Source organism: Corvus moneduloides, chromosome 23 (genome assembly GCF_009650955.1).
Source record: "Corvus moneduloides isolate bCorMon1 chromosome 23, bCorMon1.pri, whole genome shotgun sequence".
NCBI lineage: Eukaryota > Metazoa > Chordata > Aves > Passeriformes > Corvidae > Corvus > Corvus moneduloides.
Window position 1 is genome coordinate 4,317,501 of NC_045498.1, and position 22,535 is coordinate 4,340,035.

Consider the following 22,535-nt stretch of genomic DNA (forward strand, 5'->3'; position numbering starts at 1 on the left):
AAGTCACACCCCCACACCTCCCTTGTGTTCAGTCATGGTCACATTGGGCCTGACAAGCTTTCAATGACCTGAATAAGACAAGGATTTATGTTTGATTGGAGAGAGGTGGAGTTTTTTTTTGAGCATGAGAAATAGCTTTACCTTCATCTCTAGGCCTGACTCCCACTCTGAGCATGGTGTGGCTCAGCAGTGTTTCCATTCACAGCAGCGGAGCTTGGTCTTGGTCTCGCTCTCATGGAGAGACTGACCCTTGTAATCAAACAACAGCAGGGCCTCCCAACTCCATGCTTTTGCAGTTTGTTTAAATGAGGCAGAGTTCTCTTCCGACTCTAAATTCCCTGAAATGCTTCAGGAAAAAGCCTATGAGCAACTTGCAGTAGCTTTTCCTGTTTGCTAATGCAAAGTCTGTGCAAAGCCCTAGAAATGAGGGACTGTTTTTGCTTTGCACCTTTTTCTTACAAAATTGGCTCATTGTGCAGTTCACAAGCCAATTTGCTGAAAGAACCACTATTTGTAAACACCACCTAAATGCCGTTATCAGTGTTCCTCTGGTTTGAAATTAACCAAAACATTAAACAGCCGGAAATAATGCTTTTTGTTCTGGATGCTGCACTTACCCTTTAGATTATCTTGCTGTAACTGGAGAACATCATTTTGCTTTTTGTCATGGACCCTTATTTCCAGGCTCCTGTTTGGAGTGAGGCTGCCTCCAGTGCTCTATGCAAAGTTTAAACTGATCAGAACCCCTGAAAAAGATCAAAAACTGAACAAATTCCTTGTGTCTTGGTTAGGGGTCCAGATGGTGTGAAGCTGGAGAATGCCAACAGCAGCATTGCCACTGTCACAGGCCTCCAGGTTGGGACGTACGAGTTCACTCTGACAGTGAAAGATGAGAGGAACCTGCAGAGCCAAAGCTCCGTCAACGTCATCGTCAAGGAAGGTACGGCCAGCCATGAGCAGAGCTGCTCAAGTCACAGGTTATCTCTGAGCAGTTCAGCAAAACCTGTGTTCAGAGACAGTAAAAGTAAGGAACAGAGGGATACAGTGTGGAGAGCACTGAAGGAGCCTTGCTGTTTGCCCTTTTCTGGAAGAGCAGTATCTTCAGCTTAATCCTGCAGTATTTCCCTTCTCTTCCCTGGGGTTAGACAGGGATTTCTGGAGTACGCTGGAGATCTGATGCAGTGATTTTTGATTGGGCAACACAAGATCTTTCTCCAAGTGCTTCCTCTCTGTTTATTTAGAGATAAACAAGCCGCCCGTCGCAAAGATTGCTGGTAACGTTGTCATCACCTTGCCCACAAACACAGCGGAGTTGGATGGATCGAAATCCTCTGATGATAAGGGGATTGTCAGCTACTTGTGGACCCGAGACGAGGGGAGCCCTGCAGCTGGGGTGAGCTTTCTTTTGTAAAGCATCACAAAAATCAGTGCAAGGTAATGTTGACAGCTCCTGAGGAAATACAAAGCTCCTTGTTGGGCTGTTGCCTTGTCATATCATGAAACATGATGATACACTGTGCTACCTTGATTCTTTGTTTCCTCATACTTACTTTGTTCTGCCTTCCAGGAAGTCTTAAATAATTCAGACCATCATCCTGTCCTCCTCCTGTCCAATCTGGTAGAAGGGACCTACACATTTCACCTCAGAGTAACAGATGCCAAAGGAGAGAGTGATGTGGAAAGGACCACGGTGGAGGTCAAACCTGGTGAGTCTGGGCTTTGTGCTGTACCACATTTGCCTACAGCCCTCTAGATACAGTATACTGGGATTAAAATGTGTCATCTAGTCCAGTTTAGAGCTGTAAACATCAAAAGTTTTGGGGGACGTGTTTGTGTTTTCCTGTGGTTTTTGAGGGCTGACTCTCACTGCTTCTGTTACCTCTGAAAGTCATTCTTGCGTCCCTTCCTTCAGTGCCATTCTCTGGTGCTGTGTTCAAATCAGAAGCATCCTGGAGAGATACTAAAAACCTGCCTTGTACCCAGGCTGCTAAATAGAAACTCTAAAGATCTATGCTATCTACATTCTCCCTAGATCCTAGGAAAAATAACCTGGTGGAGATAATTCTGGATGTGAATGTGAGCCAGCTGACAGAGCGGCAGAAGGGGATGTTCATCCGGCAGATAGGGGTGCTGCTGGGGGTCCTCGATTCAGACATCACCGTGCAAAAGATCCAGCCATACACTGAACAAAGGTGGGATTAATCTGGGAGGGTACACGGGGGGGAATTGCTTGAGGGTTTGGAAAATCAAGGCCTCTTTTCTCTTGGAAAGCAGATTGGACCATCAGAACATGTGGAGTTGTTGCTTAACATTGATATTCCTGCTCTGATCAGAGTTACCAAGCAGGTCTTGAGTATCTTTCCCCTCTGGAGATGGTGCATTGTCCTTGAAAACTGGTGCTGCTAATGTCTTTTCACCTCAAACCTGTAAAATAAGAACAAATTTCAGTTTGTTTTTTGAAAACTGTGGAGACTATCTGAAGGGATGTTCTGTAGCTGTGATTTGTAACTGGAGAAATAATGGGGCTTGGTGCAGGAGTTTGGTGAAACACTTACAGCACACCAGAGTTGGTGTGTAACAATCCTCCTCACCTTCATGCCAAATTGTTAGTTCACAGAATCACTGACTGGTTCGGGTTGGAAGGGACCTTAAGGATCATCCAGTTCCAACCACACAGCCAGGCACACCTTCCATTAGTTCTGCATTAGCTTTATTGCCTACACAACTGCTTCAGCTTAATGTACAAAAAATGTTGAAAGCCAATGTGAAGAGATAGAAGACCTTAATTTTGATTGCTAGTTGGCTTACAGAAAACTGCATTTCTCCTAACCACATGGAAGTTGGCTGCTGAGCAGGGCTGTAGGTCAGGGTGGTGTTGCCTGCCTGGACAGTGGCAACAAGCCATGAGTGGCCATCTCTTGAAATAAGCGCAATATTGCACTTAGTTTCTATTAAATGGGGAGTAGTTTCAAAGTGCCTAAAGCACTGAAGAATATTTAAGGGACATGCTTGAAGTCCTGCAGCAAATCAGCAATAAATCTGCTGTTACTTTACACTTCCCTGGGTGCTGTGATGTATCAATTCCTTCATGTCCACATGGCCTGCTGTAGCAGGAAAATCAGAATTCATTGTCCATGCAGACCTGGAGAGCTGAGAACAGAGGAGCCAGCACTTTCTGTTGTAACATTAGCTCTCTGTCTCTGCCATGAGCAAGCCAGTCGCCCCTGAGTAAGGCAAGTAAGGGATTCTTGTCATTAATGCTTCATCTGTTTATATGTTCAAGCAGACAAAAGAGTGGGAAGTGTTATAAAGGAGCAGAGATTGTTTCTTGACAGATGGCTTTAAGATCCTGTTTTTGCCTCCACTATCAAAGTAACTTGTGCTGTTTAAAAAAGAGCTTTTTCCTCTGCCTGCTGGTTTGTTCTTTTTCACATACTCTGAGGGTTTCACTGATATCCCATTGACTCATAAATTCGCTAGTGATAATAAATCCCAAACATTCATGCATCCTCTTCTGAGTCTAAAGGATCCACAGGGCTCTGCAAGGTGAGCAAGCCATGAGGAACAAGTTCTTCTGTCATAAAGTTAATGCAGTAAAAGCTGCAGAATACAGAATCCTTCACACCTGGGCTGTTTTCTGGCTATAGCACTTGGTGCATTCCAACTAAACTCTGCAAAAGACTGTAAACCTCCACTGTCTGATGCTGGAGCTCTGTGCTGAGCAGCTAAATGGACCCCCAAGTTCCAGGTGTAGTAAAGTCTGAGGATCCCACAGGGAGGAAGGGAGGAGAATATGAAAACAGCAGGACCTTAATGTTTGGGGATTTGATGCTTAGAATGAACATGCAAAGATCTGCTTGATGTGCAAACTCAAGAACTGTGCAGCCCTAGGTTGGAAAACATGAATGGATCAGATATCCTGAAGGGTTTTCTGCTGTAGGGCCAGATCTGCCCTACAGCAGATATTTTTTTGCTTCCAAACAGAGCCAGAAGTCTGGTCTTCAAATAAATTTGGGATTCTGAGTAAGTCCCTCTAATGACAGACTGGAGAGGTGGCTCTCTACCTGATGTTTGGAGAAGCAGCAGATAATAATTCTTGTCTTTCTTCCAGCACAAAGATGGTGTTCTTTGTCCAGAACCAGCCTCCCCATCAGATATTCAAAGGACGAGAGGTGGCCTGGACACTGAAGAACGAACTGCGGAAACAACAGTCGGACTTCCTCATCTTCCGGGCACTGGAGATTAACACAGTCAGTAAGTGAGAGTCTCTTGGGACAGATTTAACATCTTTTCCCTTCTTTTCAGCTGCCTGACAGAATAAGGGTACTAAAAACACCCACGTGCCCACACACTTACACTCACTGCAGGAGCTTTCATGTTAATAAATGGGAAACAGAAAATTAAGTCTGTTAGACTATTCACTAATCACTTATTTACCAATTAATTCTGTCTATTCACTATTTAACTTCTTATAAATAATTACTTGCAGTGTTGCTGTGAAGAGTTCACAAAACCAAAAGCAGATTGATACTTATGACACTAAAGTACAGTGTTAATGGACTACAGCCACTGAAATGAGTGTCATCCTGAAAACAATAAACTGCATGTCTTGGTAGCTGTGAGCCCACTTGTTTCCTGTGCAGCACAAACATCAGTCTGCAGGAAATGTTTCCCTTCTATCATTATTCTACAACTTTGCATTAGCACTGTTTTTCTTTTATGAGATCCATCCTTTGAGGATCATTTGCTGATCAGTTAGAGATTTGAAACTAGAATTGTGTAAAGTAATTATTAGTTCTTGATCTTACCATTTTGTGGCCTTCAGAAGCTGTTTTTCAGTTCTGTTTGGTCCCTCCAAAGGATCTGCTTGTTTCTTTGTCTATCTCACAGGCAGGGTTTGAATTTGAAAATCGAAACTTCGTTTAAAAACATTTACTTGACAAATACACAAATTCCATAACTTGTAGATCAAAATGAGGATTTATTAGGCAAACTGTATGTTGCTGGTGAAGTGGGCTGTTTCAGTTTGGCATGAGGCCCGGGTGCTTACGTTTGCACTTCTCACCTCTTGTGATTACAGCTGAGCTATGAGTGAGCTACAGAAGGGCCACATTCAGGTCAGAGCCTGCAGGAGGGGTTGGCTGTATTGAACTATTTTGTCCCATTTTTGCCTCACCTGTGAGTCATTTAGTTCACCTTGCTGGTTTTGGCCCCCAGCCTGTCAGCTGAACTGCTCTGAGCACGGGCGCTGTGACTCCTTCACCAAGCGCTGTGTGTGTGACCCGTTCTGGATGGAGAACTTCCTCAGGGTCCAGATGGGGGACGGCGAAAGCAACTGCGGTATGTGAACCCCCCTGGGGTGGGCACTTTTGCAGAGAAACCCGTGTTTGAAACCCAGGGTGGGCACAGTGCCAGGCACCTGCTGTCTGCCAGGTGCTCTGATGAGATGCTGACACAAGGACACAGTTCTTTGTCTCACCTTCTGGGCAGGTGATGTTTGATAGGGGAGCGACTCCGGACCCTCCCAGTGAGCACCCATTAAGAGTTGAGTCCGTTCTGGGTGTGTAAATCACAGCTCTCTGCTGTCATGTCCGTACAGAGGCTTTCCTGCCACATGAAAGCAAATTTTGTAAACCAACACACAGTGAAAACTGCCCAGTGAATCCACACACTGGATCTCGAGCTTCCCAAGGGGATCTGGTGGTGCTGCCAGTGGGGAATGCCAGCCCTAATTCTGCAAAAGGCCAGGCCTTGCCTTTTCTTTCCCAAGAACAGTCCCCTAAAATGTGCACTGTCACCTGTATGAGGTGCCAAAACGTGTTATCTCTGGGGTTTTGCTTGCAGAGTGGAGTGTGCTGTATGTGATCATTGCATCTTTCGTCATCGTGGTTGCCCTCGGATTCTTGTCATGGATGGTGATCTGCTGCTGCAAGAGGTGGGACTGAGACCACAACCCCCACTGTATCCAGGCTTCACAGCCAAGTATCTGCAGTAGGAGGTTAAAGATTCAAACCCATCATCCCAGCAGGTCGTCTGCTGAGCCCTGGGATGCTGGGTTTTCTCACTTAAGTGTTTCAAGTGAAATGTTGAAGTCACGGAACTCTGGGTTATGTTAAGAAGCAAAATTTGGATTAATCTATAAATGTGCAATTTAGCAACATTTTAATGTTTCACTTTGTAACATGAACATAATACTAAATAGCAAGTGCTTTAGCTTTGAAGATCAGAGTTGTTTTTCTTCTGGCTCTTTTGGAAATGGACTGTCTCTTAATTCCTTTTCTTCCCCTTTAGACGGAAAGGAAAATCCAAAAGAAAAAGCAAATACAAGATTTTGGATGCAACGGATCAAGAAAGCCTGGAGTTAAAACCAAATCCCAAAGCAGGTGAAACATGAGAGGGAAGAGCTCAGCACTTCCAGAGTGCTGACAGAGGACTCTTCCTCTGTGGACTTGAAATCCCAGTGAAACAAATGTCATGTAGGGGCTGACAGAGGGGTCTCAGAAGATCCAAGAGCTTGTCTCAGATCTGTATATGGGGTATTTAGTGAAGTCATCTAAGTCTTAGATTTGGAAATTGGGGCTGAAACTGGCCCAGTCCTGATGATTCCACTTGGTATCACAGAAATAGGAAGTGGATGCCTCAAGCTGTGCAGAACAGCCTGACCCAGGAAGCCCAAAATTGGGTCTTGACTGTAACTTCTCCTGCTCTAAAGTTTTCCCCTGGGTTCTGGTAGTTCCTTTCTTGCCAATATGCAATTCTTTTGTCATTCTCTACAGCAAAGCAGTAATTCAGTGGCACTAAACATTACACTAAACCAATGGACACCTAAAAATAACCTGAAAGTATTTGTGTACTGGAGAGATGGAGGTTTATTTCTGCTCTGCTACTCACCCACCACAAACAACTGGTTCATCAACTTACTTATTCTTGCTCTTGTGAGCATCAGGCTGTGAAAATTTCACATTTACCTCATCCTCTAGTTTTCCAGTAAGCAGGTGCATTTAGGAGGGAGATCCATGGATTCCTCAGTGCTCCATGTGGCTACAAGTCCATTGGCCCATTCCAGAAAGGCAGGATTTGTCTTCAGTGTTCTTAGCCAGGATTTTCCTGCCTGCATTGCCGTCCTGAGAGTTCTTGTCAGGTGCTTTGTGAAGATCAGGGAGTTATTTCAGGCTGGAATGTTTTTATCTGATACCTGAACCAAGCTGTGGTCACCTGCTGACTGACCAGGAAAAGAGGGAAATGTTGGAAAGGATGTGCCAAATACAACTCTGCTGAGTGCCAGGGAGCTCTACAGCTGCTGAAGTGTGTGTTTCATATCAGAGTGTGTTCTGGTTTTGTTCAAAGAAGGGGATGTGCTAACTGTGTGTGGAAAAGAGCCCCTGATCCTTGTTTGCTAGCGGAAAATAACTGCTCATCCCAGTGTTATCCCATTTAATGGTGTTCCAGCAAAGTGAGCAGTGCCCAAGAGCAGCATGGAGGGCATTGCAGTGACAGACTGATCAGCTGTTCCTCTGAGGAGCAGGCTGTCCCAACTGCTCAAACACGGATACCCTTGAAGGAAACCCGGGTGTGTTTCCCTCCCTCAGCACCCAACTCTTCTTTAGTCTGACCATCTGTCACCTCCGAGCCCACTGTGCAATAGATGTACTAAATGTGCCTCACCATTTGCTCTCTGGTAACTAAACTCATCTTGCTGCTTCCAAGGCTGGCTGCTGACTAAAGGCTTTTTCTCTGCTAGCTATGTCCAGGGAGCTTTCTGCTAACAGAGGAAATGTTGCATTTCTCCATTAAGGAAAAGCTAAATTTAAATATTTCCTCTGCTGACAATATCAGTAAATGTCTCTCTCCTGTCCTTGTGCATTAATCTAAATTCATCCTGCTAATTTATCTCTCTCCCCTTGCAGGCAGGAGCAGCAGAGAGGGTAGTGAGATGGCAGAGATCTTCCCTCACACACCTGCATACTCTCTTGCTCCGGTTGTGAGCCCTCGGAGCGTTTTCTAGGCAATGCCCCGAGCAAGGTCAGGGAGACACAGCTCCCACATGTACTCACAGCCCCTTCTGGTCACATCATTGCCTTCCTGCCTGCTTGTTGTGCTTTGTGCTGTCTTGGAGTGTTGTGGTGACCTCTGACATGCCAGAGTGTCTGAGACAGGATCACTTTAGCTTCAGCATCAGAGGGAATAAGAAACATTCACAGAGGAAAGTCAGATTCTGCTGCCTCTTAGACGTGATCAGAAAAGGAGACTTAGAGGGGATGGAGTAAGGTGAGGTGGTTCATTGGTGTTAAAAGCATTTCTAACCTGGGAATGTTTCTCCTTCAAGGTGGCAGGCAGAAAGCCCAGGTCCTCAACACGAGCCTGATGCACTCGGAGTCCGAGCTGGACAGTGATGAAGCCATCTTCACGTGGCCTGACCGGGAAAAAGGGAAACTGCTCCGCAGCCAGAACGGCTCCTTGCGCAACGGACAAGTGACACTCAAAGCCAAGAACCAGAGGGAGGAAATCCTATAGCTCCCCTCGGGCAGCCTTGACTGGAGTTCAGCAGGGAAGGCCACTCCCATCCCTGTCATACCAGGGCCTTTGGAGGCCACTTTGACTAGGACAACGCTGCTAACTAGTTTCACAGAAAATAACTTTGGTTTTGTGGGTTTCTTTTCATTTGGTTAGAACTGGTTGTACTTGAATTTGAACTTCAAGGGAAATCAAAGGGAGGAGAAGGCAACTGTGAACCCCGGGAGAAGAGTCGGAAAAGGACAGAGCTGGCATCTGGAAGAGGGCAGGACAGAACCACTTGGAGCAACTGTGAATGTGCAGGACCCTCCTAAGCCACCTCAGACTGCAGTGGAGGGAACACCTGTGGACTGCCAGCTCACTTGCCTTGGAGCTCCTCGGAGAAGGAAGGTCAAGTCCTTGAGCTGTGCTCTGAGCTCCCTTCAGGCTCCTGTAGCCTACCACAGGCTACTTGTGCTGTCCAACAACTTCTCCTTTACTCCCACCTTCCCTAATGGTTTAAGCACTATTTTAATGTAGACTTGTCCTTTCACATGCACTTGGCTGCTGTTGGAGTGTAGAGGAGGGGGAATGTAAACACTCTGATCACACTCCCCCAGTTTGCAGGTAGGAGAGGGGTTTGTGGCTGTTCTAAATCACTGTCAGGCCGCTCTCATGGGGAGTGTTGGGGACTTGGTGCCTGTTCACATGTGAAAAGCTGACCTCTGGTTACTGCCCAGGCTGGGAGACCCCCTCCTGCAGCAAAGTCCTGCTGGGTACCAGAGCTGGGGACGCACACCCACCTTTGGTACCTGTGTCCAACGTCTGGCTTCATTCCAAAGCTGTGACATGTTCTGTGGCCCCAGCACCTTCTGTTGGTCACCAGGCCGTCCGTGAGGCTGGACGTTAACCATATCTCAGTTATGGAACACTATGTACTGTGGTTTTTTGGTTTGGGTTTTTTTCCCCTTAAAATTTGCACATCCCAGGCGATGGGGATCAGTCTCTGCAGTCCCCAGCTGGCTGCTCCCTCGGGCTGGCTGCTCACTGGCCTTGTGCTGTTGTGGCTGCAGAGCCCTGTGTGCTCCTATTGCAGTGTGAGGAGCACACGTGGTGGAAAAGGGAACTCTGGGTACCCGAGGGCAATGGGCAGTGCCAGCAGCACGTGGCACATCGTGTCACTGTCCCTGCTGCCTGAGCCCAAGGGCAGGCACAGGGGTCCTTTCCGATTCCCACTCCCTTATCTCACTGTGCTGCTGTGTGAGTTGCACCCTGTCCTCGGGCAGAATTCAGCCTCGTGCTGGCATGAAGGATGCCACTGCTCCTCTGGGGATGGGTGGGCAGTTCATTGCCTTTCTTTGTGTTTAATTTAAAAACTGGAAACTTGTTTCATTGGCTTTTTTTTTCTTCTTTTTGAGCTATGAAAGCCAAAAGGCTTTAAGTTCCTCAGTTGTATTTATATTGCTGCACTACTGATTTGTGTTGAGCTAGATGAAGATTAAACACTATTGAAAGTGAGGGGACATTCCCTCACTGAATGTAGTCCTGGCTGCTGCTGAGTTTATTTTTTGGGCAATCAGCTGTTCCTCAGGCCCAGCACTGGAGCCTGCAGCTCTCCCAGTGCTGAGGCCACGGCATTTGCTGGCGTCACAGCACGGGCCACCCTCTGCCTGGGCTGTCTGGCACAGAGCAGGGGCTTGGCTCAGGCTTCCCATTCCTGGAGGCTCCTGCACCCGCTCTCCCCATGGCTTCTTCCCTCCAAACCCGCCCAGGACCACACACGGGGAGGGCTGACCCCGGGATGCTCCTCAGAGGGCACAGCCCAGCGCTGGCTGTCCCATGGCCGCACACTTAACTCTTGGGTGACACCACCCTCTGCATGTCCCTTCATTTGGATGTAAGTGAACAAACTCTGGGAATAGGAGGGTTTGGAGCTGCAGGGATTGACCAGGTGTGGTCCTGAGGCTGCACCTGGGAGTACGTCATGCTGGGAGAGGGGAGCTGTGGGGCTCTCCCTGATTCTGGTCCTTGGGGCATGTGCTTTTTGAACCCCTTGCTCCTGCGCATCCCAGGGAGGGCCCCCAGCAGCAGATGGGGGCTCAGCCATTGGGCATTGGTCAGTGCCCCTCTCAGCAGCCACAGGGTGGGCTTTCCAGCAAGCCTGGCTGATTATTACGGGAGAGGGAATTGAAATCCGTGCAGCTGTTACCTCCAACACCTTCGTTCAGCTGCAGTTGTTTCTTTCATCCCTGTGTTTCACTGTGGGGTCACAGCCCTTCGAGTGGGGGTGCTGTATTGAGGGGCTGCACCCCAACCCAAGGCTGGGCTTTGGGGAGGGCTGTGGCCTTCCCCCCATGCCCCGTGGCTCATAGTCCCTTGCTATCACTGAGTGCAGGTTTGTGACAGCACAGCACAAGCTCCCGTTAGATTCCTAGCTCCCATTAGTATTCCCTGGCTGTGAAGCCTCTTCCCCCTCCACATGTTAACCCTCAGTGCCACCAAGCCTTCAGGAATGGGGACAGACAGCTCTGCACCCCAGCTTTGGGGGGCACAAGGACGTGTGAGGCTGATGGAAGCGAGGACACCCTCAAGGCTGAAGGTGGGAACTTCTGGCCCGACATAGGAGCAGAGTGGACTGTCTGCTGTAGTGCCCCAGGAGCACAGCCCTCGCCAGGTGCGTGCACAGAGCCTCCCTGGGATTTTGGAATCCCTTTGCCCACTCTCCTCCTCCCCCAGGGTCACTAATTTCACTGCTGGTTTGTTACCCGAGCGCCTTGAGTGTGACCTTGCTCAGGAAGGTTTCTGCATTGCTATGCTTTATGATTTCACAATTAGAGGCACTGGCTACAAGTTGCCCACATGTGGAAGTTAAAGGCTGAGACATCTGTCAGATGAACCAGCACCTTCACTCAGTTTTGTTTTCTTTAACATATTCAAGTGCTGGTGAAGATGTTTGAGGCAAATTCTACTTTTGAAATAGTTTGCTCTTGACTCTTTTCCTCATCCTGCTGCATAGCTGGGGCTGCTCAACCTGTCTGCACTTTGGTTAATGATGTTTGATGAATTCCAGTGTTACTTGGGTCAAGACTAAAAGCTATTTTTTTAAAAACAAAATGTTTCTTTCAAATAAACAGGGAAGATGTTTTGTTGCTGCCCAATTGCTTCTTTCTCCAGTCTCAGCTGTGGGACAGTTCTCACCAAAGACTTGATTTCACAGAAAAGCAAAATAGCAGCAGTGTCAGGGCTCGAGCTGCCCCACACTTGGATAGCAGCACCTCCTCGTGCAGCAGCAGAACGTGTATTAATTAGTGGAGTCCTTGAAGGAGATGACTGTGGCCACGGAGCTCTTGCTGGGGCTGGTTGTGTAGAGAACACACTTTAGCACCACGGCAGCCAGGAGGGACCCGATGGCACTTTGGGACACAGATTTTTCAGAGAAGGGAGGAGATTCACCTTCAGAGCTGCCCTTCTGACCATGAACAGTGACGGGTGGGGAGAACTTGCTAGAGCCCTTTGAGTTCACTTCCTTCAATGTCACCTAAGGACAGAGGAAGCCGAATCTCCTGAGCTCCCCAGCTGCGGGCTCGGCTTGGTGGGTGGGGAGAACTTGCACCAGCCCCGGGGCAGCACCGGAAGAGGAGATGGGGGCTTCTCACTGCCCTGAGGGCAAAGAGCTGCTCCTGCCTCCAGCAACTTTTGGTCTGTGTCACATCCCCGGGGGGGGATCAGGGCCTGGGCTGGAGCCTCAGAGCAGCTCCAGGCTCGCAAGAAACTGAGGCAGCTGTGACAGTGGCCAAGGCAGCAGCTCGAGGACTCTGCCCACCCGGCTGTCGCGGTGTTTTGGTGGTTCGGCAGCCTGGGGAAGCCCCGCGGTCCCTGGGGGAACCGGGTGCAGGGATTTGGCCGCAGGCATCGCGGCCGAGGCCAAGACCAGGCGCCTGTCGGACCGTGACGGAGCCGGGGAGATCGGGGTTGGAGTCGCAGCTACACCACTTGTGCCTCCCTAAGCAGCACCCGGGACTAGGAGGAGTTAAAAAAACAAAAGGCTCTTCCTGGAGCCAGGGGAGCACGGTTTTTCCTCTCTTTGTACTCATTCTGCTGCATGTGCTGTCCTTGCTCCGACCGTGTGGATTTGGCGCTGCTCCCCAGCGCCTTCCTGTCATTAGGATTCCCTGGATTGCTGCTGCTTTCCTTCTTCCAGCCGGGCTCTCCCTTGTCCTCGGCACTGACAGGAGCTCCCGCACCTCGCCCGGGTCCCCCGTAGCCACGGGGGGACACAGTTACAGTGGCGATGTGCTCCTTGAACCATCCCTGCGCCGAGGGTGTGGGCGCGCTGCAGGCGAGCTGGGCACCGCTGGCACCCTGCAGTGCCCCCGGCTGCGGGAGCTGCCCCTGGGGCTGTTCCAGAGCCGGGCAGGAGCGTTGGTCGCTGCTCTGAGAGAGGCCGGGACTTGCAGGGGGCTCAGCTGGAGGACTGACCCTGTGCTGGCCATGTCCTACTGGGAACTGGTCACGCCACCACAGCCCACCTGCTCCCCGCCACCAGCACCCCGCACGACCCTCCTGACCGGGCGCAGACCCAGCGTCACTTCCCGGGTCGCTGCTGGCCCGGTGGGGGTTGTTACAGGCATTTTGGGGTGAGCGTGGCTGGCTCGGGACAGGAGTTTGCGGAGCATCCCTGCTCCTGCCTCCCCTCTCCCGCCTCTCCTCCTGCTGAGGCAGAGCCCCGAGGGGCATCGGGGGCAATGCGGGTGCTTCGGTGGAGGCCCGCGGGCACCGTCACCCTCCGTCCATCCCTCCGTCCGTCCGTCGGTCCACACAGGGCCCCATGCACCGAGTGAGTCCGTCTTTCCATTGTTCAAACAATCTCTTTTCCACATGCGGTGCCAAAGGCTCCCCGCTCGCTCCCGCACGCGCCAGTATATTTAGCTGCCTCTGAGCCTCTACCTTTCCTTATATAGGAGAGGCCAAACGAATTTCTCACTCTCATTATTAATAGCCTGAGAGGAGCTCTTAGGAGGCTGCCAAAAATAGCAGGCAAACAGAGAGCACCCGGGGTGGGGAGGGTGTCGTGGCAGGCAGGGAGCCGCCGGGACCGCCGCGGGAGGGATGCCACGCTGCTGGTCCTGGCTTTTCCCTCTGGGAACCACGCTAAGGTGTCTCCCAGCATCCTGCCCCGGGTAGGGGGGTCCCCCACGCCCCGCCAGCTCTCTGCAGGTAGGACCGGCGGGGCTCCGGGCGGGCAGAGCAGCCCTGTACCCCCGGACTTGGCGGCTGGGGATGCTGAAACAACTGCCCCGTGGGTGTTGGGGACACCCCAACCGGGTGGCCTGGGGCAACCCAGGGATTCCCATCCCGACGGGGTCCCCCTGGACATGGGGATCTCCTGCGGCTGAAGCGTTGACAGGTTTTACCCTTTTGTACACTCCACGAGCTCTGCTTTGCCCTCGAGCTGCCTTGGGCTGCTGCTGGGCCCGGCGGTGTGTGCCAGCTCCCCCCCAGGACATGGCTCTGAGACCCCCGCCGGGCACCAGGGGGACGTGGGGCAGGTGGCAGAGCTGGCCGGCCGTCTGCGTGCTGGTGGCAGCCCTGGCTGCCTCGGTCCGGGAGGGAGAGGGTTTCTCAGCAGAGATCACCCACGCAGCATCCCCAGAATTGGGCACATGTGCCAGGACACCGAGCCCGGGACGGGGCGAGCGAGGAAGGAGCTTCGGGGTGCCCAGAGAGAGAGGGGTCTTCAACTGCACCCGGAGATGTTGCATCCCAGGGTCTGCCTTAAATCCCTCCCTCCTCCCTCCCTCCCTGGCGAGGAACTTCTCCCGCTGAACCGGAGGATGCTGCAAGCTCCTGCGGACGAGCCGGAGGAGTCCTGTGGCAAAGTCAAGGCGAGCGGGGAAGCAGCGTGCTCGTGCCGGGTGTCAGCGCAGCTCGCTGCCGCCAGCCCAGCCTGCTGCGGCCGGTGTCACCTCCAGGACCGTGAGTGGCCTTGCGGGCGGGAGGTGCGGGATCTGCGGGGGGCAGCGGGGCTTTCCCCGCCGCCCACGTTTAACCTTCAGCGAGCCCGGCCGGTGCTGAGCCCGCCGGGGCCGGGGATGCTGCTGCTGCCGGGCTCCGGCTCGGCGTGGGCAGGGAGGGGACACCCTGGGGTGGGGGTCACCGCAGCCCCCCCTGCTTGGGGCCAGCCCGGGTGGAGACGGAGGAGTGGGGGGCAGCAGCAACTCTCTGTGTGTCTGGGGGGGCAATGGGGCCCCCCCGCAGGTCCCGGCGGCAGGGGGGCCCTGGGGGGTGAGTGCCCGGCTCTGCGGGCAGCACCCGGCCCTTCTGCCTGCGGGTGTCCCCCTGCACCGGGGCCGGTCACCCCCTCTCCAGGGAGCCGAGGTGCCCTCGGCCACGCAAAGTGAGGACACCCCATGCCTGTGGGATGGGGTGGGAAGGGAAACCCAACTCCTGGGCACCTCGGCATCGCATTTTGGACTTGCACGGAGGGAAGTGCTGATCACCATGGCCGGGTGCACCAGGGCAATGCGCCCACAGCCCAGACACGGGCAATGCCGCGGGCGAAGGAGCGGCAGAACGGGAGCCGGGGGGCTCCCCCAGGCATCGTGTGCCAGCGCTCCCCTTGCACCCACCTCCCTCCTCCTTGCTGGGCCTCTTGGTATTTTATAAGCCACTCGGCAGCTGCTGCATTGAGTTTGTCGGGGATGGATGAGCCGGGGGAAGCCGGCTGGGGGGGCAGAGCTGGATGGGAAAACTTGGAAAGGCCCCTGCGGGGCAGCGGCTGCAGAGCTCGGCCGGGGACGCGGCGCTGGCGGAGCCGGGAAAAAAAGGGCTCTTCCTTTTATAGCCAGGCTGGGGTTGTTGGGTGCCTGTGGGTGCCACTACGGCCGGCCCCGGCAGCCCCCCGACTCCTCCGCCTCCTCCTGCAAAGTCGCCTGCCCCTGGTCCGCACAAACGACCCTGCTCGGGCAGGGAGCTGCTCTCGGGGCAGGCGGAGAACACGGGGGGCTGCGCTGGCCGGGGACTCATAGCCGATCTGCGGGCACGGAGAATTCGTGGAAGAGGGGCTGCCCCGGGCCACAGCTCCCTGGTGGGTTTCGGCTCGGGGTCTGCAACTGCCAAAGGCAGCGCTGGGGCTGGGGAGGACTCAGAGATGCCTGCAGTGGTGGGGGCACGCCCAGGGCTGCAGAGGGGTTGGTGGTGATGACTGGGAATATCTGGGCACAGAGAGGGCGGTGGGGTAGAGCCGGTCTGTGGAACACGGCAGGGGCAAGGAGGGGTGGTGGGAGGAGGCAGGGGTGGCCTGGGCTGGAGTTGGGGGACACGAGGTGCCCCGGATGCAGGGAGCATCCCGTGGAGCTGGGTGCAGCCCTCCAAGGTCACTGGGAGAGCCCTGCTGAGAGCTGTGGGAACCATGCCATGGGATGGGGCTGGATGGGCCCCTGGGGCTGGGGTATCTCTAACACCCAGTCCTGGGAGGCTGTCCAAGGTCAGCCGAGGTGACTGGAGATGAACTCGGCTGCAATGTGACAGCCCTGATGCTGTGCCCTGGCTTTGTGGTTTCAGGATGGGTGCAGCCATGAGCTTTTGGCTCCCACTGAACCCTGACAGCCCTGCCAGAGCCTGGGACACCGGCAGTGCTACAGCAAATCCTCCCAGCAGCATCACACGGCACTGCAGGGCCGGCAGAGCGCCAGGGCTTAAGTGGGTGCATCTCTGCAGCATCTGGCCTCAGGACACCCACTCAGTTTGATTTGGGGTGGGACAGGGGTGCTGGTCCAGCCAGACACGCTCTGCCCCACCACTGCTGCTGGGCTGGGGACTTGTCTTGGGTCCTGGGAGCCGTGTCTGGGATCCTCAGGGCCAGATCATCGGGACCACCCATGCAGGAGCTCCTGGGGTGCTGGCAGAGCACGCTTAGGGGACCATGGCTGTGCCATGCTGTGCCCCATGGAAAGCTTTGGTGTCTCAGGGGCCAACCGAGCAGCGACTCTGCTGCCTGTGGGTGCTGCAAGCAGGGCCGGTGACGTGAGGCTGTACTTGGCGCCCAGTGGCTCCTTGCAGGAAGCTGCAGCGCGTGTGGCCACGGCTCCGGGCGCTGAGTCACGGCCACACCATGTCCAGCCTGCCCCACGTCCCTCTTGCCCACGGCCAGGCCCCCCACACACCCCTCACTCCCCTGTCCGGGAAGGAGCAGCCCTGGGAACCCAGGGACACTCCCTGTACCTGCCATTGTCCCACTCCAGCTGCAGATTTAGGGGTGGGAAGGTCACTGGGGTCAAGGCATATTTGGGTTGTGGTGACACTCATCCCCTCTGTCACCCTGCCATGGCCAAGCTGTGCTGGGGCCGGGGAGCCCCCTGCAGCCCCATTGGGGTCTGAAGCTCAGAGCTCTCAGCTGAACCACCCTCCCATGGGCAAAGGCATCTCCAGCCTTCCCTGTCCACAGCTGCTGCGTGGGGAGGGGTTGGGAAGGGCCCAGAGCCCTGTGTCCTTCTCCTGGGCCTGCAAACGAGGTGAGCAGGGGCATGGCGGGGGTGGGAGATTGGTGCCCCCCGAGCTGGCCCAGCTGCATTGACCGGGAACCACTGCTCAGGCACACAGACAGGGGGATTTGGGGTGTGGAATGTCCTGGGGGTGGCAGGGTGGCAGGAGAGCGAGTTGGTGCATCCTGACCCAGTGCAGCAGCAGCAGCAGCAGCAGCAGCAGCAGCAGCAGCAGGAGCAGCAGGGGGGTCTCCTGCCAAGCCAAGAGCCCGGGCCGAGGGGGATTCCCCTGTGGAAGGGGCTCCAAGCACAGGTGCCCACCTCTGCCATCCATCTGTGCTGGCCCTGTGGGCTCACGGGACTCGGCCCTTGGCTCTGCCCCCATCTCCTCGCAGATGCAGCTCCCCAGGTGCCCCCACAGCCCAAACTGCTGAGCTTCGGCTGCATCCTGGAGCTTCCCATCACCCACACAGGGCAGCCACCACCCAAACCCCAGCCTGAGCACCCTCCAGCCGCCTAGGGACTTCTGGGTCCAGGGCACACAGGCTGGCCACGGCTCTGTCTTGTCCTCCAAACACCGGGATCTCCGTTCTCCAGGGTGGCTCGGGGCACAGGGTGCCAAATGGGCAGTGCCTCCACCTGCACTGCGCCAGGCAGAGGCCGAAGACGGGACTGGGGTTGGGTAGGAGATGCTCCCCACAGCCCCTGCCCGGTCTTGGGTTTCACCACAGCTCCTTCCAGGATCTCACTGGAGCTGGAGGACACGGCCGGGAGAGGGTCAGCTCCGTGCCCCACGCCCCCAGCCCCGCGCCACCCGCCTCTCCCTCCCAACCCTACATACTTCTTCATATGCCCATACGGAGCCGGCCGGCCTTATGGAATGTTAAGAAGTATGTATTTTTGGGCTGGGACCCCCACGCCGGGAGCCTCCATCACCAGCACGGTCCAGACGGCGCCTCCGGAGAGACGATGCGTCCCTGGGGCTGGTAAAAAGGAACCAGATCAATTTGCAACTGGATTTGGTCCCCTTCAACCAGCTGCAGCGGCGCATGAGCTACGGCAGCCGCTGCACCTCACCGCCCCGGCCCAGGGCGCTGCCGCCGTCCTGCCCTGAGCGGGCTCGGGGTGAACAGTGGGTGCAGGGAGCGGGAGAAAGGGGGGGAGGCGGCGGAGGGGAGCTGCAGAGTGGGGCTTTGGTGGGGTTTTTGAGGCTGCCCGGTGGAGAGGAGGCAGGCGGAGCGGCTTCAGCTACGATTTCCAAACTTGCCCGAGGTCGTCGTCAAAACCGCGGCGTTTCAGCAGTCGGGAAACGCCCCGTGAAGCCACGGGAGCCCTGGCACAGGCGTGAGGAGCCACCAGCCCGGCGCGTCCTTGCTCCGCAGCCCCCGCAGCTCCCGTCCGAGGCGGTCGGGGAGAAAGGGCTCCCTGCGGGGACACCCCCAGGGTCCGACCCCCGAAAACGCGGGAGCTCCAGCCCCGCTCCAGCCCCGCCCCAGAGACAGCAACATAAAGAGTTAATGAGAAAGTGAAACTCGAAAATTAACTGTCCCGACGCGCCCTGCCTCGATCTTTCCGGACCTTAAGACACAGCACGGGTTGGTGGCGTGAGGTGCTGCGCTCCCGCGGTGGGTGTTTGGGGACAGCGCCCTTTCCCTGAGGGGGGGACGATAACGGGGGGCTGCTCACCTCGCTGCACCGGCGGAGCAGCACCGAGCCCTGGGCCGGGCAGGAGCCTGGGCGGGGGCTGAGGGGTCTCTGCTTTCGTGGGGGGGCCGGGGGCTCCTGGAGGGGACAGGGGTGGCTGGGGGCGTTCGTGCAGGGCGGCAAAGCCCTGCCGGCCTCACCCACTGCCCACGGAAGAAAGTTTTGTTCTCTTTCCCGGCAGGACCAGGCTCACCGAGGACCCTGCGCGGTTCTCGCTCGCGGCCAGGCTGCCATGGGTAAGTTGGGGGGCTCGTGGCGTGGGGGGCACGGGCCCTGCAAGGGGACAGCACGAGGGACGCGGGGACTCTGTGCTTTTGCTCTTTCTGCCCTCTCCTCCGGGCCGTGGCGGCAGCGGGGCCGGTGCCGTTCCCGGGCGTCTGCGGGGCTGAAGGAGGGTGGGGCTGGGAGAGCTGCTGCTGCCGCCGGGCCCCTGCCCTGCCCGGCACAGCGCGCTGGGCTCCAGCCGGGAGGAGCTTTAGTGCCCGCACTCCGGCCCTTCTGTCATTTTCCTTCTTAGGTTGGGATGGAATCGGCATTGCACTCTTCCTTGGAATGGTCGTTGGAATGGCACTCATAGGTGAGCGTCTGGCACGGGCTGAGCAGCGCTCGGGGTCACTTTGGGAGCTGCTGAGAGGGAAGGGGCAGCACTGGCCGCTCGCCGCCTGGAATTCTGCCTGCACTGCTGCAGCCCTGCACACCGTTCCTCTCCTGCCGGCCCTGGGGTGTCCCCATCCCTGCACCCCCAGCCCTCACTGTCCACTCTGGTCCCTGGTTCCTTTTGGGGAGGCCGGTTCTGGTGCTGGTGGCAGGGGAAGAAGTGGGTCACAGAGAGCACCCTAACGCTGCTCTGTCCTCCCTGCAGCCGTGGCAGGTGGTATGCCGGTGTCCATCGGTGCAGTGGGGATTACCAAGAGCGTGGCTTTTGCCTTCGCTTTCACAGTCGGTGAGTGGGGAGGGCAGGGGAGCTGGGCTGTGCTGGGTGGGAATACGGGGTTGTACCCTGGGCTTGCTCTAAAGCCAAACCAGTTCTTTAACTCCTCACTGGTCCAAATCTCCCCTAAATGTGGGGAAGGGATCAATCCCCAATGTGGTGGGAAGAATCAGGACCTGCTGGGGTAGGGGTCAAGGCTGAGGGCCTCAGGGGCCATGCAGGAAGGTGACTGCTCTGTGGCAAGAACAACACTTGTGTCCACTGGCAGCAGTGGCCAGAGACAGAAAGGAACAGCGGAGAGGGTTGGATTTGCTCAGGAGCAGAACTTGCTGCAGGCAAACTCCCTGGCACAGTCCAGGGAGACCCTTGCCTCTCCCTGCCCAGGAGAAGCCCTTGGCTGTCCCTGCCTTGTGGTTGTCCCTTAGAAGGCAGCTTCGATGCTTCTGGGACATCAAACGTTTGTCTTTGCAGGGTGAAAACAAAAGGCCTGACTCTGCCCTGCAAGCAGCAGCCGATGCCATGCTCTCCAAAGGAAGAACTCTAGGTTACCAACCCAAAGCCAAGCAGTTTTTCTTCTTTCCAAGCAGTCTATCTTCCCATGTCAGGCTCTGGAAAGCCCCCGCAGACCCCCAGCTGCGTCTTTAAAAGATTTGGATTTCCTTGAGCAATAAATTCCTTGAAAGTTTTAATAAAAGTGTGTTGCACACGTGCGTGTGTGGTGGTGCTTGGTGTGCGTTGTGGCTGAAGTGCCTGCCCAGCTCCGGGGGATTTGCCGGGCTCCAGGCAGCATTTCCAGCCTTGCTGCTGCTCCCCTGCACAGCGAGGGGCTGGCTCTGAACCCTGACAGCCCTGCCAGAGCCTGGGACACCGGCAGTGCTACAGCAAATCCTCCCGGCAGCATCACACGGCACTGCAGGGCCGGCAGAGCGCCAGGGCTTAAGTGGGTGCATCTCTGCAGCATCTGGCCTCAGGACACCCACTCAGTTTGATTTGGGGTGGGACAGGGGTGCTGGTCCAGCCAGACACGCTCTGCCCCACCACTGCTGCTGGGCTGGGGACTTGTCTTGGGTCCTGGGAGCCGTGTCTGGGATCCTCAGGGCCAGATCATCGGGACCACCCATGCAGGAGCTCCTGGGGTGCTGGCAGAGCACGCTTGGGGGACCATGGCTGTGCCATGCTGTGCCCCATGGAAAGCTTTGGTGTCTCAGGGGCCAACCGAGCAGCGACTCTGCTGCCTGTGGGTGCTGCAAGCAGGGCCGGTGACGTGAGGCTGTACTTGGCGCCCAGTGGCTCCTTGCAGGAAGCTGCAGCGCGTGTGGCCACGGCTCCGGGCGCTGAGTCACGGCCACACCATGTCCAGCCTGCCCCACGTCCCTCTTGCCCACGGCCAGGCCCCCCACACACCCCTCACTCCCCTGTCCGGGAAGGAGCAGCCCTGGGAACCCAGGGACACTCCCTGTACCTGCCATTGTCCCACTCCAGCTGCAGATTTAGGGGTGGGAAGGTCACTGGGGTCAAGGCATATTTGGGTTGTGGTGACACTCATCCCCTCTGTCACCCTGCCATGGCCAAGCTGTGCTGGGGCCGGTGAGCCCCCTGCAGCCCCATTGGGGTCTGAAGCTCAGAGCTCTCAGCTGAACCACCCTCCCATGGGCAAAGGCATCTCCAGCCTTCCCTGTCCACAGCTGCTGCGTGGGGAGGGGTTGGGAAGGGCCCAGAGCCCTGTGTCCTTCTCCTGGGCCTGCAAACGAGGTGAGCAGGGGCATGGCGGGGGTGGGAGATTGGTGCCCCCCGAGCTGGCCCAGCTGCATTGACCGGGAACCACTGCTCAGGCACACAGACAGGGGGATTTGGGGTGTGGAATGTCCTGGAGGTGGCAGGGTGGCAGGAGAGCGAGTTGGTGCATCCTGACCCAGTGCAGCAGCAGCAGCAGCAGCAGCAGCAGCAGCAGCAGCAGCAGCAGCAGGGGGGTCTCCTGCCAAGCCAAGAGCCCGGGCCGAGGGGGATTCCCCTGTGGAAGGGGCTCCAAGCACAGGTGCCCACCTCTGCCATCCATCTGTGCTGGCCCTGTGGGCTCACGGGACTCGGCCCTTGGCTCTGCCCCCATCTCCTCGCAGATGCAGCTCCCCAGGTGCCCCCACAGCCCAAACTGCTGAGCTTCGGCTGCATCCTGGAGCTTCCCATCACCCACACAGGGCAGCCACCACCCAAACCCCAGCCTGAGCACCCTCCAGCCGCCTAGGGACTTCTGGGTCCAGGGCACACAGGCTGGCCACGGCTCTGTCTTGTCCTCCAAACACCGGGATCTCCGTTCTCCGGGGTGGCTCGGGGCACAGGGGGCCAAATGGGCAGTGCCTCCACCTGCACTGCGCCAGGCAGAGGCCGAAGACGGGACTGGGGTTGGGTAGGAGATGCTCCCCACAGCCCCTGCCCGGTCTTGGGTTTCACCACAGCTCCTTCCAGGATCTCACTGGAGCTGGAGGACACGGCCGGGAGAGGGTCAGCTCCGTGCCCCACGCCCCCAGCCCCGCGCCGCCCGCCTCTCCCTCCCAACCCTACATACTTCTTCATATGCCCATACGGAGCCGGCCGGCCTTATGGAATGTTAAGAAGTATGTATTTTTGGGCTGGGACCCCCACGCCGGGAGCCTCCATCACCAGCACGGTCCAGACGGCGCCTCCGGAGAGACGATGCGTCCCTGGGGCTGGTAAAAAGGAACCAGATCAATTTGCAACTGGATTTGGTCCCCTTCAACCAGCTGCAGCGGCGCATGAGCTACGGCAGCCGCTGCACCTCACCGCCCCGGCCCAGGGCGCTGCCGCCGTCCTGCCCTGAGCGGGCTCGGGGTGAACAGTGGGTGCAGGGAGCGGGAGAAAGGGGGGGAGGCGGCGGAGGGGAGCTGCAGAGTGGGGCTTTGGTGGGG

The 22,535-nt window shown here is 56.0% G+C and overlaps 1 protein-coding gene across 3 annotated transcripts in view; it reads left to right on the forward strand.

Annotated features, from left to right (window-relative positions):
* KIAA0319L (KIAA0319 like) overlaps positions 1-10,035 on the forward strand; it is a 30,078-nt gene extending 20,043 nt beyond the window's left edge. The window contains exons 13-21 of one of the 3 annotated variants that reach the window (XM_032132157.1): positions 792-940; positions 1,242-1,393; positions 1,568-1,706; positions 2,033-2,192; positions 4,112-4,254; positions 5,218-5,340; positions 5,845-5,935; positions 6,292-6,383; positions 8,327-8,514. In XM_032132157.1, coding sequence (XP_031988048.1) covers positions 792-940; positions 1,242-1,393; positions 1,568-1,706; positions 2,033-2,192; positions 4,112-4,254; positions 5,218-5,340; positions 5,845-5,935; positions 6,292-6,383; positions 8,327-8,514 — 1,237 coding nt within the window. The other 2 variants (XM_032132158.1, XM_032132159.1) reach the window with 2 other exon arrangements.
* The last annotated feature ends 12,500 nt before the right edge of the window (positions 10,036-22,535 follow it).